Source organism: Heptranchias perlo, chromosome 39, assembly GCF_035084215.1.
Source record: "Heptranchias perlo isolate sHepPer1 chromosome 39, sHepPer1.hap1, whole genome shotgun sequence".
Classification (NCBI taxonomy): Eukaryota; Metazoa; Chordata; class Chondrichthyes; order Hexanchiformes; family Hexanchidae; genus Heptranchias; species Heptranchias perlo.
The window spans coordinates 9,088,062-9,105,292 of record NC_090363.1 but is presented as its reverse complement, the minus strand read 5'-3'; the positions used below and the strand labels follow the sequence as shown (position 1 = coordinate 9,105,292).

The 17,231-nt window shown below is 43.7% G+C and overlaps 1 protein-coding gene across 11 annotated transcripts in view; it reads right to left on the bottom strand.

Annotated features, from left to right (window-relative positions):
• The window catches only part of LOC137305202 (RNA-binding protein 4B-like), an 87,264-nt gene that overhangs the window by 62,497 nt on the left and 7,536 nt on the right, over positions 1-17,231 (bottom strand). The window contains exons 3-4 of one of the 11 annotated variants that reach the window (XM_067974025.1): positions 10,315-11,010; positions 6,486-6,575 (exon numbers count right to left, since the gene is read on the bottom strand). The exons of 9 other annotated variants lie outside the window; for them this stretch is intronic. In XM_067974025.1, the coding sequence (XP_067830126.1) occupies positions 10,322-11,010 (689 nt within the window). In that variant the 3' untranslated portion in view covers positions 6,486-6,575; positions 10,315-10,321. Of the gene's footprint in view, positions 1-6,240; positions 6,576-10,314; positions 11,011-17,231 lie in introns of those variants that run through there. One more of the 11 variants, XM_067974026.1, reaches the window with a different exon arrangement.

Here is a 17,231-nt window from a genome sequence, read left to right as displayed (position 1 = left end):
ACTCTATGTGCGTTCGGCTATCAACAACACTATTTGACAGATTAACACCAATGATTCCGAATTACATCGACAGCATATTATACTCCTGTTTACCCGATAGGAACCAAGACTCAGATGTATAGCAATACCTTTTGCTTACCAGAGAATAATCTGTATTCCATAGCTTGCAAGAACAGCCAGAAATAAACAATATTAACCCTGTATGTGCTGTGACCAGCAAAAAAGGATTTGAGCGATAGCTTTAAAAAAAGACAACAATCCACAATTAGAAATGATTAATATTGTTCGTTAAGCCATCAATTGCTTACGTCTGGCCTCTACCTTTTCCATCAGGTTACTTGTCTGATTCTCGAAAATAACTAACACCGAAAGGACCTACTTTGATCGAGTTTTATTGATCTTCCTTTAGCACAAGCTTGGGCTTCAAATGATAAAGAACCATTTAACCCAGGTAAGCAGTCTTGTCTTTAATATTTTCCTACTTGGCTGTGCATGCCAAGAGCTGGTGGGGAGTTCTGCAGATTAAACTTTTCCTCAGAATTACTGTGGTTTTGAGAGTTCTACTATTTTGAAACAGTTTTAACTCCCCAAAGCCTCTCCACCACCTACAAGGCACAAGTCAGGAGTGTGATGGAATACTCTTCACTTGCCTGGACACATAGAGCTGCAGCAACACTCAAAAATCTTGGCAACACCCAGGACAAAGCAGTCTACTTGGATGGCACTTCATCCACTAGCCTAAATATCCACCCCCTCCATTACCTGTGTACCAGGGCTGCAGCGTGTACTATCAACAGGGTGCACTGTAGCAACTCGTCAAGGCTTCTTTGGCAGCACCTCCCAAACCCGCAATCTCCATCGCCTAGAAGAACAAAGTCAGCAAGTGCATGGGTTCATTATCACCTCCAGATCACACACAATTCTGACTTGGACATATATCGTCGTTCCAGAATTTTGATCAGTGATGATGAAGGAACAGGTACTGTACTGTAGTGGTTATGTCACTGGACTAATAATCCAGAGAAAGTGAGTTCAAATACCACCATGGCAGTTGAGAATTTGAATTCGGTATTTTTTTTAAAATCTGGAAATAAAAAGCTGGCATCAGTCAAAGTGACCACGAAGCTGTCAGATTTTCCTAAAAACCCACACTAATGTCCTTTGGAGAAGAAAACCTGCCGGTCTTACCCGATCTAGCCTACACGCGACTCCAGTCCCACGCCAACGTGGCTGACTCTTAACTGCCCTATGAAGTATCAAACAGAAGATCCACCATCACCAACTCAGGGGAACTAGGGATGGGCAATAAATGTTGGCATTGCCAGTGACACCCACATCCCAACAATGAAGAAAACTTCCTACCTAATATCACAGAGAGCACCTTCACCACACAGACTGCTGCAGTCCACCACCATCTTCTCAAGGGCAACTAGGAATGGGCAATAAATGCTGACCTTGCCAGCGATGCCCACATCCTGAGAATATTTTCTTAAAAGTGGAGAGAAACCATTTTTTAAAAACTGTACTTAATCAGCTTTGTTTTAATCATGATTCTGTTAACCCCACTTCTTAATAAACTTGATTATAGTTTTGAGTCTAAGATATTAGAGGAGGGTTTCCACTCCAGTACATGCCAGGAACGCAAATTGGGAATCTGCGCAACCAAAGCTAATGATTTTTTGTCCTTTAGTCTTAATGGATGCAAAATCGTGGGATGGGATAGGAGAGCACAATTTGCTGATTTACACTCCCAGTGTATGCCTGGGCAGAAAATCTCCCCCTTTATACAATCTAACTGGGTATTACTTTGTGCACAAGGTTACCTTTCGATTCATAGGGGGTGATGGCTCACTTTCTTGAGCAGAATTTTGCAATGGGCTTAAGAAAAAGCTCGAATTATAACAATTGAAGGCTGGAAAGGTCATCTGCAACCAAAAACAGGTTGTTCACATTTTAAATCTAACTTTTACCTTAAATCTAACTAAGTTACTAGAAGCTAACTGCAGTATTTTAATATGAGTACCGGGTTGGGGAGGGGGGTTAGGAAAGATGTGGGTCATGAGCTTCTGCCTGTGGAGGTAAAGGATAAAGAACATGAGTACCATCTCGAAACTGTTTAAATTGGAGGCTACTATAGAATAGTACAGGTTTGAGGAGGGAAAACAAGACGACCCCAAAGAGGAGTAACACAGGTTTAAGGATGAAGAAAGTGAAGATCAGCTCCAGCGTGTGGAGGATCCACACAAGCATGAGTTGAGGAAAAGGATGTGAACTTGAACTGGCAAGCTCATCCAGTTGATCTAGCCTATAATTTGGTGCTGATATCAAATTTTGAAGGGGACGATATAGACAGATTCACAAAGACTTTTGATTTGCTAACAAGTCACCCTACGTAGCACAGGAAACTTTGGGTAGAAAGGCTTGTATCCTCACTTCCAAGATCACTGCATTTTCACACACAGGCACAACCACTGACAAAATAACAGTACCAGACACCAGGGCTTGTCTGAATGCATGCCCCATCCACATGTCACTTTAACTTTTCATAAACCACATATCGAAGAAGTAATCAGAACAGTGTTCTGACTGAAAGTTTGTTATTAAGAACAGGTTTGTTCTTACAATGCCCGTGGTGTACAATTTGAACGCTATTTCAACTTAATGTTATGAACATAGGAACAGGAGTAGGCCATTCAGTCCCTCGAGCCTGTTCCGCCATTCAATGAGATTATGGCTGATCTGTATCCTAACTCCATCCACCCGTCTTGGCTCCATATCCCTCAATACCCTTGGCTGGCAAAAATCTATCGATCTCAGATTTAAAATTATTAATTGAGCAAGCATCTACTGCTTTTTGTGGGAGCGTTCCACACATAAGTTCCTAACATCTCCTGAATGTTCTGGCTCGGATTTTAAAGTGATGTCCCCTTGTCCTAGACTTCCCCACCACCGGGGAAATTCCTTTCAAAATCCTAAAAATCTCAATGAAGTCACCCCTTAACCTTCTGTAGTCCAGGGAATTCAAGCCTAGTTTATGTAACCTCTCCTCATAATCGTAACCCTTGGAACCCTGGTACCATTCTGGTGAATCTGCGATGCACTCCTTCCAAGGCCAATAATATATCCTTTCTGAGCTACGGTGCCCAGGACTGTACACAGTACTCCAGGTGTGGTCCACCAGGGCTTTTTGTAGCTGTAGCAAAACTTTCTCCCCTTTATATTCTAGCCCTCTAGAAATAAAAGGCTAACATTCCATTAGCCTTTTTCATTATTTTTTTGTACCTGATTACTACATTTTAGGTGATCTGTGTACATGAACCCCTACATCTCTTTGGACCTCCAATGTTCCTAGCGTCACACCATTTAAAAAATACTCGGATCGATCCTTATTTGGTCCAAAATGGATGACCTCACACTTACCTGCGTTGAAATCCATCTGCTACAGTTTTGCCCACTCACTTAATCTACCAATGTCACTTTGTAATTTTATGCTCCTGTTTACACTACTTACTATGCCACCAATCTTTGTTTCATCGGCAAACTTGATATATGATTTTCTATTCTGTTATCTAAGTCATTATTAAATATACTGAATAGTTGAGGCCCCAGCACAGACCCTTGAGAGACACCACTAGTCACTTCCTTCCAATTCGATTACATAACCATTATCCCTCCTCTGTCTTCTACCACCTAACCAATCTCCTAACCAGGTCAATAATTTGCCTTCAATTCCATGAGCTTTAATTTTAACTTACAGTCTCTTATGTGGAATCTTATCGAATGCCTTTTGGCAGTCCATATAAACTACATCCATAGACATTCCCCTGTCTACTACTTTAGTTACCGCCTCACAAAATTCAATTAGGTCTGTTAGACATGACCGACCCTCTATAAATTCATGTTGGCTCTCTCTAATCAGTTCAAATTTCTCGGTCACTCTTTCCTTAATTATAAATTCCAGTAACTTCCCCATAACAGATATTAGACTAACAGGTCAATAATTTCTTGGTTTCTCTCTCTCACCTTTCTTAAATACCAGCACCACACATTGGAAATTCAGGCATGTAATGCCCACAACTCTCTGACCAGAACAGCATAGACTCGTAAAATTATCCCTTCAGTCTCCATGCTATCGGAAGTACGACGGTGCATATCACCAACTTGAGAACAAAGCTCGATCCTGCTTCTCAAGTTCTTCTTCACTATTTCATAAGAGGTGCTAAACCTGGTTAAAATAAATGTGTTAGTGCATCAGTTAAAATAAGAAAGGTTGCAGACCAAGAGGTTAAGCATGCATATCCTGTACTCCCAAAGTGCAATTTTAGTGCCAACATATTTTCAAAGCAGTTTCATTCTTAAAATACACACTATGTGCTGTGATAGAAGCTTTAGGTGCAATTGGGCCTTTTAAACTACCTTCCATGGAAATATACATCATATCTAACCATAACTTAGTGGGGACATAATTGTAACATTCTTTCTCCGTGATGTAGAAAACTGAGGGTATAAGTTACTCCCATCAATGACTGTGTTGTATGATAGTTCCAACCATTATTTTAACCCAACGGTTAACTAATTTAATTTAAATGGGTTAACACCTCTGTTAAAATAGCTGACAGAGAAATGTTATTTGAAATGAGTTAAGAATTCATCTGCAAATGTTTCCAACTGTAATTTTTAGGGTCTCTAGTAGAGAGTTCAGTGTAGCCACATGCCAGCCAGAGCAACTCCCAGTGTCTTTTTATCTTGTTAAAAGTGCTGCAGTCCCCACTTTATAAACAAGCTACAAAATGTAGAGACAACCTACTTCGACTCAATGTCCATTTGCTCTTCAAAAGGAGGCCTATTATTGCCAATATGTTTATTTTAAAGTGCTTGGCTGCGACAACTCAGAATCACCCGCCACCAAGAATCATTTCAGCCAAATCACATCCATCATCATCAACTTTTGCGATAAACGGGAAGCAGAACTTGCAGGCTATTCGCTCTTTATTTAAAAAAAAACCTTTTGCCATATTCAACCTGCATTGTTTTAATTTTTATTCCATTAACCCAAGTTAATAAGTTTCTCTCCACAGATGCTGCCCGACCTACTGAGTCTTTCCTACATTTTCTGCTTTTATTTCAGATTTCCAGCAACTATGACACAATATTAATTGTCCGGGCAGTTGTAACAGATCAGAAGTGAACGAAGGTAGGTCTATCAAAGAGCTATGTTGATAGTCCATACTGTTGCCAATGTACATATTAAAAGCAAAAAAAGGTTTTATTGTTTACCCTGTGGCCTTTCAGATTACTTCACGCACAAGGTCATATTTTGCTTCCTAGGTAACAACAGCTTGAATATAGAAGTACATTACAGAGTTAGGCATGAGGAAGTGTAGCTGAATAAGCTTGAATTGTAACAACCTTTTTGTCACTCTGCTCTTCCCCATGCCCTCCCACCCCCCCGACTTTGCCTCCCTATTTGCTCCCTTCCTTTGCTGAAGGTACTGACTATTGCTCGAGTACTGTTCCACGTATCCAAGTAGCCATTCTTCACACATGAGCCTAGACAGCGTTGGCAGATTGTTCAACGACAGAAGGTATGACGGCCAAAGCAGATCTTGCTCTTGCCTGACATCGCACATACAAGGGTCGCTGTCTAGCTTTTAATTATGTACATTGGCAACAGTATGGACTATCAACATAGCTCTTTGATAGATCTACCTTCGTTCACTTCTGATCTGTTACAACTGCCCGGACAATTAATATTGTGTCACAGTTGCTGGAAATCTGAAATAAAAGCAGAAAATGTAGGAAAGACTCAGTAGGTCGGGCAGCATCTGTGGAGAGAAACTTATTAACTTGGGTTAATAGGAGTAGGTACGGCAGTTCATTGTTTCTAGGCAAAGCCACTGAAGCAGACAGTACAAATGGTTCAAGAGATAGATAAATAAATAGGTTGATGGAGATAGAAAGGATTGAAGGGTGTGGCAAGTAGGTGGAATTAACTATGAAAGAGACAGGCTTGTTGGACAAGCCAATGGACTTTTCCTATTCCTAAAACTGCAACCAACATAAATCCAATAACAGCACAGCATCTGTAGAGGTCAATATTAAACACTCATACAGACTCAAGACCCTCCGGCTAAATACATACCATTAATGAAGCTGTGTAAATAAAGCTGATAATGACACTGCACAGTACCTGCACAGGTCGGTGGGTCAATATTAAAGATTCACATGGACGCAACACGCTCAGGCTGAATACTGATCATTTATTGTAAATCGTATTACAGGAAATCCAAACGCTTCAGATTTAAACGGTTGACAATTACGTGAGCCATTCCCGCCGAGCACAAAAGAAGAAACCCAGAAAGGGAAATTAAAACTTAAAGAAAAAAGCAATTGATTAAAAAATACTTGGTCACAGTTTGTTGAGAAGATAGTTGAGGCAGCAGCTAATTAACACCGATATTTAGGTTTAGTGTCTCGCTAATGTCTTCCACGCTAAAACCAATAAGCAAAACATATGACCCGAGTTTCTGCACGTACCAAGGGACCCGCGGCTCTCGTCACGATGCAAAGCAAACCTGCGAAAGAAGGGACATTGCAGATTGATTAAAAACAGGCCTTTCAACTCGTCGCCGCACAGGTGCAAACCACTCAAAACACGTCACCTCGAGACCCGAGCTCCGTTCCCTGCTCTCAGCCAGCCAGCAAATCTATTCTGAACCACGTGATATCCAATAGGCGACTGCACACGGGACGCGACAACATATCGATTCTGATTACCGACATTAGGACCAATCCCGCAGTACGCATACACCAACAGTGACAGGCGCAACCAGGAAGGAGTCAGAACACCTACTTTCCAAGGCTCAAGACCCTGCTGCACATCAGTGATCGCTGCTCCCAGACACTGTCTGGAAGAGGGAGACCGCTTACCTTTAAAGAGCACCATGCCTCACTGTTTGAATCTTCTACATACAATGGTTCAGTAAGTAATGCAAATAGGATACTACAAAAAAGATGACTTACAATTTTAATGGACTTCAGCTGAGGGAGGTGGGCAAATTATCACAAGGTAACGTGATGAGAGCCTATATCCCATTTCCCCAATTCAAAAGGTTAATTTGTACACACATAGGCTGTCTGTCAAACAGATAAACAGAAATAAGAAAGACAAAGTTAACCGATCTGAAGCTCAGCGTGCTAATCCAGTGAGTAGCTGAGCCACGAAGACCGGAAAGGTCCCAGGCTGAGGCAGAGTCTGTGTAGAGTTAGCTGATCTCAACTGAGGCTAGGCCACTTCAAATATATAGTGCTGCTGTGTTGACAACACTTCTGTACAATGCTCAAATTTAGACTCCGGTTAAGGACCAACTGTAATGAAGTGACCATTAGCCTTCAACATGTGAAATCAACAAAGTCTACTCCACATCAACTGGCGACATACCCAAAACTTCACGGTCTTTCAATCAATGAACTGAACCCTGATCCATTACCTGCAACGATCATCAGGCTACTTTGGACACATCACTAGGCAAAGCCCAAAGATTCTTAGCCAGGTGTTATTTTGCTAACCCACGCCTACCAAAATGGAAGCATCCACATGGGTAACCATGTGCTCACTGGGTCGAACAATAGCTCCAGACTGTCAGATACACCGACGGGACTTATTCTGCGAGCCTCAACATCACACAGCCCAGAAGCAGACAGTAATGATTTTTATTTCAGGTACGTGGAATTATTTTGATCTTTGGCCGCTAATGGCAAGAGTCTTGCTGTGGCACAGTTCACGGGCGCCAATCACCATCCATTACCTGATCCAATCTTCAAGCGCGAGCCTAAACCGCAGGTGTCGGCGTGGAATTCGACCACAGCAAGCATCAAAGCCAAACGTGATCAAGTCTTCACTCAACACATTCCAGCAGGAATCACTAGAATACAATCGGGGGGGGGGGGGGCTGGTTTCTCCCTAATCAGTGGCCCTAGCCGAGATCAACAAAACAATGATTGATCTCAGGACCTTCCTGGACTGCATGACTCAGTGCAACAATGGGTAGTGCCCTTACCTACTGGGTCTTTACTGGCCAAAAACTTTAATCTACCAGAAATGTGAACTCATCTTTTTTTCTTCCAGATGTTGACTGACCTGTTGTTTGTTTCCATCACTGTTAGTTTTTCATTTCACATTTCCAGCACACTCACTTTTGTGTTTTGATCTTCATCAATAATTCCTTATTCCTGATGATTACAATACCCCCAATTATTTGGAATTATATTTACACCCATTTACATTAGTGAGATGCAGTATCAGGTCACATATTCTCCTGCAGCGCACCTGCTCTGAAGCAACTTCTTTACCACCCCCCGACCCCGTTTTTTTTTCTTACTTCTCTTTAATGTTAATGTGGTCATATAAAGATTATTAATTTCCCCACATGGCTTACTATGTCATATACTGTGGTACTGAGCCAAACAGACCAAGGAGGTCCCAGTTTCTAGCCCAGCTGAGTTAGCTGCTCTCACCCCACTGGAAGTCGGGGCACTACAATTGGCCTCAGAAGCCCTGTGCTAGTAAGTGAGGATTTTTTTAAAAAATCAGCCAAGGTGCCAGCGCCTGATCGCTATCCAGTAACTGTTGGAACATGTGGACTCCGAGTGAGAGCAGGATTGGGTTCGGCTGTGATAAAGTGCACAGAATACTAACTGGTTCTTGGTCTCAGCAATCGCCTTACTGAGGGACTGAAAAACGCCGAATGAAATGCATTGAGGAGAATTGCTGACTGAAGTATTAGACAACTGTGGAGAAACACTGGTTTTAGCTTGGGTGGTACAACTGCCACATCCCGTAGATGCTGCTAAACCCCACAGGGATGTTCCTCTGCCCACAGATGACTTCCCCAGACCCTTGTAGAATTGACTATTCCAATGCTCTCCTGGCCAGCCTCCCACCTTCCATAAACTTGAGCTCATCCAAAACTGCTGTGCTCGCTGACCTACATTAGTCCGGCAATGCCTCGATTTTAAAATTCTCATCCTTGTTTTTAAATCCCTCCATGGCCTCGCCCCTCCCTATCTTGGTATCATCCTCTGGCCCTACAAATCTTCGAGATCTCTGCGCTCCTCCGATTCTGGCTTCTTGCGCAGCCCCTATTTTTAATCACTCCACCATTGGCAGCCGTGCTTTCAGCTGCCTAGGTACTAAACCTCTCCGCCTCTCCCCTCCTTTAAGACACTCCTTAAAACCTACCTCTTTGACCAAACTTTTGGTCACCTGTCCTAATATCTCATGTGGTATGGTGTCAAATATTGTTTGATAACACTCCTGTGAAGCGTCTTGAGACATTTTACTACGTTAAAGTTGTCGTCGTTTTAAGCCCCTCTCTCCGAAACTCTTCATTTTTAAGCCCGTCTCCCAGACTCTCTTTTAATCCCATCTCTCCTATCGATCCCTCGGTCACATTGTAATAATCTATCGACAAGCTTTTAAAACTCGAGCTTGGTCTCACCTATCCACTTCTTCCCAATTTCATTCCTACTCTTTCCGACCTTACGATGTCCTGCACAATGGGCCAATGCCCTTTACTGCAGTTTTCTCAACTTGAGAGAGAAAAAAAAGGATCACTGTGCATGGATTTGGGGCTGGACAAAAGAAAGCAAACTGTGTCTCTATGGGATTATGTTTCCTCCAAGATATGCCTGGCAATGGGCGATGGGCCATAGATGGTTGACTGGACCACAGAAGTCCACAGTACTCCAAGGCACAGTTGATGTTTGACTAGCCAGCCTGGTTCACCAATAGGACCTTGAGTTGTAGAACAGTCACCAGAGCCTGGTATTCTTCCCACTCTGCTCCAAATAACCATGCAAGTCTATGCCCTAATGAGTAGGGTGTCCGTGGCTGGACAAGCAACAGGAAGTTTACTAGTGCTCTGTCCTGGTAAGTTGTGCAGTTTTAGTTAATCAAACTCCAGCAGTGCCTATGTGTATATTTCGGACTTCCCAAGCATCAGCTCTTCGCAACCGACCCGTTCGCTCTCTGTCCTTATGAGGAAAGAGTGGGCGCTCCATACCAGGCAAGCGCAAACTCTACCTGTGTGCATTTTTCAGCAGTATGCTTTGGAGACCCCTAAGCACAATGATGGCTTTTTGCGTGGGTCACAACGAACAAAAACAAAAGCTCTGTGACAGGGAGGCGGATAGACTATACGCACACAGCGCTCGATCCGATTGTAACTCACGTTCATAGGCCCTTGAACGAGGTCGGCGCTTCTACAGCTAACGAGAACACTGACTGCGTTATCAAAGATAAATGATCCTCACCTTTCAGTTAGTACGCAGGGTACTGGGCGGCAGGGTACTGGGCGGCGGCGGCGGCAGCAGCAGAGTACTGGGCGGCAGAGTACTGGGCGGCAGAGTACTGGGTGGCAGAGTACTGGGCGGCAGAGTACTGGGCGGCAGAGTACTGGGCGGCAGCATACGGATCTCTTGCTGCAGCATTTGTAGGGTCATACACAGTTGTAGAAACTGCTGTGCGCTCAAACCCATATCCAGTGCTCAAGGCAGGCATGGGTGGTGGACGTCGTAAAGGGCTCCTGTCGCGACCGTAATAGGTAGTGGGGGTCGCCATTGGCCGCCGCTCGTATGGGTTTACCGCACCGGGGATACGATCTCGCAGGGAAGTGCCGAGAGGCGAAAATGGAGCTGCCCGTCCGTAAGGATCTCCCACGGCTCCGTACGTTCCTGCCCGATACTTCTCGTAGTAATCGACGACCCCGTATCGCTCGTCGTAAAGAGGGCGCTCTCCGTAACCGGTTATAGGCCGCGCGGTCATCGAATAGGGATCTATGTAATCGCGTGAGTAGCCGCCATCAAAATTGCCATCGAGACCGCCGCGATCTTTGGGACACTCTTTAGACCAGTGGCCTTCTTTACCACAGCGGAAACAGCCGTTTTTTTCGCCCATCCCGGGTTGCATCCGCAGCCGACTCTTGGACAGTTCAACTTGCATCCGTTTGCCTTTAAAAGGAGACGCAATACAATATCAGTACCAAGTACATTAACCAGCTGTACTGGCAGACAGATCAGAATCAATGTGGATCTTTGCTTCGTTTGTCAATACAATATATGGGAATCACAGCTTAATCAATGGCTCAGTGAATATGTGCCTCACCCATTGTGGTACTGAGCCAGACCAGGAAGGTACATGGTTCATCTCCTGATCTGTGATGTTAGTTTACCTCAGCCAGAGCTGTTATAAAAGCACTACAAGTGGCCTATGTAGCCCCACACTATGGAATACAAAAATCAGGGGTAATTCTGACTTTGGGTGATAGTGTAGAACGGGCGATATCGGATGGGCCACACATTATACATCTCTCCCGATTTTCATTTCCAGAGATTTACATAAGGAATTGAAGGCAGGAAAAGACCAGCTGGACGCTGCCTACCCCCGCAACCCCACCCCATGCAATCAATCAATCTCCAGGGAAAGCCAAAAAGAGAGAAAAAAAACAGGACTAATAAGGGAAAAAATACACTGAAAAATGCCCCTCCGACTCCCTCAGGTGATCGAAACTAGTCCAGGAGATCAATGGGCCAATGTTATTTATAAAGGCACTTAATGCTCAATAGACACGGGCTATTGCTCTCTTCATGGCGTCATTGGAAATGAAAATCAGGAGATGTATAACGGGCAGCTGAGCTGATATCACCCGTTATACACTATCACCCAAAGTCAAAACTACTCCCAAACTGTGTTCCTGCTCCTGACTGCTATCCAAGGATTCCTGTTGTAAATTGTGACGGTGGGTAGAGACAGGATCAAACTCGGCTGTGATGCCCCCCCAGTCAAATAGTCTGCCACACGCTCACTGTCTAGGCTCTATTATGAAGAATGGTCATTTGGACAGATACTGGATAGATTAAGTGGGTGGAACAAAGGCAGATGCATCTTATCATAAAAAAGTGTGAGGAAATACACTTGCTCACTAAGAACAGCAAGGCGGCATTACGGTCTAACCGTGGATGTGCCGAGATGTAAATGAACAATGGGATTTAGGTGTCCAGGTAGGCGTCATTAAAACTTAGCTCACAGGTACAAAACACAATTAAGAAGGTGCATGGCATGTGGACTTCCTCCCAAGAGGTACAGAACATGAAAGTAAGGAAGCAGTTATAGTGTTGATCAAATTTCATTTTGAGCAGAGGTTCCCAAACCTTGTTTACTGAGCCTCAAGAGATTCATGTCCCAGGCATGCCCTCCCTCTTTCTGGGAAACAGTATTCTTGCATAATTAATGCTAATGTGGATATAGCTGGTAACCCAGAATAATTCAGTTCTGTCACTTCAGCAGTTTTAATTCTGCTCCCTTACAATTTTGGGTTTTTATACGCACCCAAATCAGATCACTGGCTGGGAAATTTCTTGGATCTGGTCCCGCTGGTTGCCGTTACTTTTCCGCAAATGCGTCGGAAACCTTGTTTACATGTTTAAACAGGTCTTACACCGCATTTCTGGCGAAGTAATGCCAGCGAAGCATGAGCAGACTGGAGGAATTTCCCAGGCACTATGACAGTATAAGCAACTCCTCTGAAAGGAAAACTGTGGGCTTCTCCTCTCTTCGGGTTAGGGGCATGAGCCGGGTGCAGGATAAACAATCCTCTATAGATGGAACTAGAAAGGGTCTATGGTTACGTTGTTTGGGGATGGAACAGAGAGTAATGAATCGTTAGGTTGGTTTGGAGAAGATAAAAGGGGTTTTTTTGTGCAAACATCGAGAACCCATGAGTGTGGATGCCATTATTAATTTATTTCTTAATTTAAGCAGCAACATTAAATCCAAACAGGGCAAAATAAACATTCTAGAAAGACGTAGAGTACTGGGCAATCAAGTAAATTTTGAATCCAAGACAAGTTTTTAAAAAAAGAGCTATTTATCTATTCCTTCGAAACATCATGGGGACCAAGGGATCACAAGGACTCCGATGGGACAAAACGGAATGGATGCTCCACACAGTGGCAGAACTCAGGACAAAGAATCTGTCAGCAGATTTTGAAGCAAAGTCGGAGGAAGCACCAAATGCTGCTGTTTATTTATTTCCCAATAGCAGCAAGGATCCCAGGGCTCATGGACATTTCCAAAACTACATTTATGCTGCAGAGGTATGGACCAGAAGGCAAATAGCTTTTTTAATTAACTGAACACATTTAAACACATTTAATATTATTTGCAGGGGATGCCTAAATTTTGGAGAGAGCAGGGATGGGAATCAGAGTTGAGAAGTGTGCTACAGCGCCACCAATGGAGAAAATAAAGAATGCAGGCATTACCAGCTTTCGTCCTCGTGCCCCTCGGATAACTTTGTTCTGTTCCCTAGTTTGGGAACCTCAGATTTAAAGCACTGTATTTAATTTTGGGCACACTATCCTGGCCTAGGATGTCACCCATGGCAAGATGCCCAAAACAGAAAGGAGTCCAACAAAGATCAACTGGGATTAAAGAATTTAGTTATGATGTGACAATGGGCAAATATCAGTAATACTCCCGAGAGATGGGATGGTTTGAGTTGATCTGACTGAAATACTGAAGTGGTTTAAAACAATAAGCGTATGTAAGAAACGGCTCTTTCCTTTCATAAGGTAACCCAGAACAACGGACACAATTTTGAGCTAAGCTGGTTAAAAGTGAATCCAGAAAAATATTCTTCAAATGGTTGCGACAATGTGGAATTCACTGCCTCAGAAAGTCAGACACAAAATCAAATAAGGTGTTTAAAAGGGAGACAGATATTTACTTTGGAAGTAGGATATAGGTGGTTTAAAAAAAAACTGTGATTAAACAGATAAAAAAAACTACCATAACTAGCAAATTGGATCAGCAGGCTTGATGAGCTGAATGGCCCACTCTGGTTGCAACTTACTGGAGGGCGACCGGCACCCACTGAACTACACCCCAGCAAGAGGCAAAATGTTAGGAAATGTGGAGAGCGTAGGGAGGGAAATTGGGATATTCAGAATTAAATAAATAAGTATAGAGGAAGCACAGAGAGTAGGAAGGAAGCAAATTTCAGACCAAATGGACAAAGACTGCTGCCTCACATGAGCCAGTCTTAGCCTCACCTCTCTGATCAATAACAGGCACGAGGTTCTTTGCTGTGGGATTTATCCAGATCGCTTCCTGTAGAGAAGTTAGTATCCAACACAGCCAATGCGGGAGCCCAGGCGCAACAGGGACATTTCCCTCGCAACAATTATAGCATTTAAAAGAGGAGAGTGCACCAGACATCTCCCAGGGTCATAGGTACGGTACTAGTAATAGGGGAGAGAATCCCATTTCAGCAACGTTAGGCTACTCCACCGATGTCCAGCCACTCCCTGAAGAGTGCAGGCTGCCCGATTCAGCAATGTCAGTCAGTCTATGTTGCCCACATTAGTGAGGTCATTCTGCCAACTCTAGTCATAGCACCCCACTAATGCAGGCAACTCAAATCCTCATTGCAATGTAGCAACATGGCATCGTTTCTGTGGGGGATGCTGTGATCAGCAGCATCCCCCACAGACACGATGGATCCTATCCAAGGAACATCAGTCCAGGAGGGGAATCAATATAGCAACCGTCGGGTTTTGGAGTACAATGTTCTGTTGTTGTTGTCGAGATGCGGATCAGCCACAAAAATCAGTGCTGGCAAGATCCAGGCAACCTTCTGACACTTTTGGCTCAGGCATCTGATGATCAGCATCCCCAAACAATACCATCATTAGGATTTCAATAGCACAACAGCAGATATGTGAAATTTTCATACCGAGTCCACTTGAACATTAAAACATCACTACAATTCCAGTTTCCATCATTCGAAATATGGATTATGTATAAAAAGAATATTTTGAACATGGAACACCAGGGTTGCAAGGTCTATTATTTGCAGTGGAAGCAATTAGAGGGGATGAATTAAAAGTAGCACATAAGAGAGGTGTCACAAAACATTAAAAGCATTGGTTAATTGTGATTTTTCCTGTAATGATGTGCTCTTTTCTACCTACTGGTATAAAAATAATCTTGAACACTTCCCGTCTACAAACTTTACTTCCTGCTACTACAACTTTTGGTCAAACTTTTGTGTCAACATTTCTTATACTAAATTGAGAAAATGAACATTTCTCATGTTGTCTATCACGATGTAATTGCAGGCTCTGGCCAATGAGTAGCCCTGTTTATCAAAATTCAGAAGTCTTGCACTCAACTATGTCACCAGTTTGTATATACTTTATTCATCAACCGACAGTGGGTAGTGCCACAGGGAATTTACTCGTATTAATAAAACCCATCAAGATTTGACGCTTTCTAGCAATCAATTTGGCCCATGTGCACCACATACTGATACTATGTCTATCTAACAATCAGAGTGGTCCATGGGAAGCACATGACCAAACCTTCCTTTGACTGGTCCGTGCAAAACATGAACGGATACTTCCACCACATTCCAGGGCCATGGCAACCCTGTCTATTTTGCTAATTTTCCACGCCTCGCTCCCCCTCTGCTATAACTATTTACACCTCCTCTGGACCCATTTTTTATTTCTGTCAAAAGCAAAATACTGCAGATGCTGGAAATCTGTACTTGTTTCATCATCACCCCATTTGTCATTTCATCACTCCTGCATTCCACCCTATCACAGACCTTTCCCTTGTGTTCTTTTCTCTGGCTCTGTATTTGCTTAAAAGCTGTTCATCTCGAACATCTTCCATTTCTGATGAAAGGTCATCGACCTGAAACGTTAATTTGGTTTCTCTCGCCACAGATGCTGTCCTGGCCTGCTGAGTGTTTCCAGCATTTTCTGTTTTTATAACAAAACCTTGTACCAATCTGATTGGACTACGGGAACCACATGACCAACAGAGTCACAAGCTTGCTGGACTTGTTGTCAGTAATGTCCGCCACTCTGTCATTTCAATCAGTCTGGAGTCAAACCAACCCTCCTCCCCAAGGCTGCAGTCGCATTCTCCCAGGCCTCTTAATGCTTGTGCAAAAGTTCCAGTTTAACCATACTCCACTGCAAATGGAACAGGTACTCTGCCTCCTGTGGTACATGCAATACTCCTAGTTAACCTGCTAGCTCCTTCCCAGCCTGGCCTTTTGCTCGATTCCTCTCACGCAACCCGTAACTTCCAAGGCCCAACCTCTCAATAAGACCATATGAGATAGGAGAGGAGTAGGCCATTCGGCCCCTTGAGCCTGCTCCGCCATTTAATGAGATCATGGCTGATCTGATTTTTACCTCAACTCCACTTTCCGCCTTTTCCCCATATCCTTTGATTCCCTTGCTGATCAAAAATTTGTCTAACTCAGCCTTGAATGTATTCAATGACTCAGCCTCCGCAGCCTTTTGGGGTAATGAATTCCAAAGATTCACGACCCTCTGGGAGAAGAAATTCCTCCTCATTTCTGTCTTAAACGGGCGACCCCTTATTCTCAAAGTCCCTGGTTCTACTTTCAGTCCAGGTGCCTCATTTACAAAGTCCTTCAGCTGCACAGCAACTTCAATATGCGTCTCCTGGGCATAAACTCATGATCACCTCGGTGCCAAACCGCTTCATTCCCTGGCCCCATACACCTTTACCCACCCACCTCTCAGGCCCCAGGTGTTCCAACACTGCAAATTCCCCTGTACCCTCCTGGTGGAACTCGTCGCTTCACTGCTGGGACACCTGTAACTCCCTGCTTAAGATCTACATTGATAGGCATATTCCCTGCTGCCGCTCGCCCCTCACTCCATACATAGTCTCCACTCCCTTCCAGGAACACTCCCGCTGGGTCCCATCCACAGTCTCCTAACCCATCTCCCACTTCATCTTATCGTCTTGATGTTAATTCTCAGGCAATAGTGAAACTACAATCTTTCATGTAATTTCTCTTCAGTCTATTTTTGCCTGAGAATAAGAAGGTGCAAGTGTGAATATAAACCCCAAACCAATGATCCTGTATGCAGTTCTCTGAAGACAAAAATGTAACCCCAGTGACTGGCTCTTTTTCCATCCTACATTTCAAGTTCACTTAATTGCAATCTAGTTTTATTCACCTACAAGATATGCTCCTCCCACCCAACTCCTTCCTAGCACTAGATCCCACCAATACCTTCCCACTTATCAACCTCACTCCCTCCCTCCCTCCTTGGCCCAGGTCCCCCTCCCGCATGAACCCTACCCCCAATTTCTCACTCATTCAAATATGTTGAAGCAT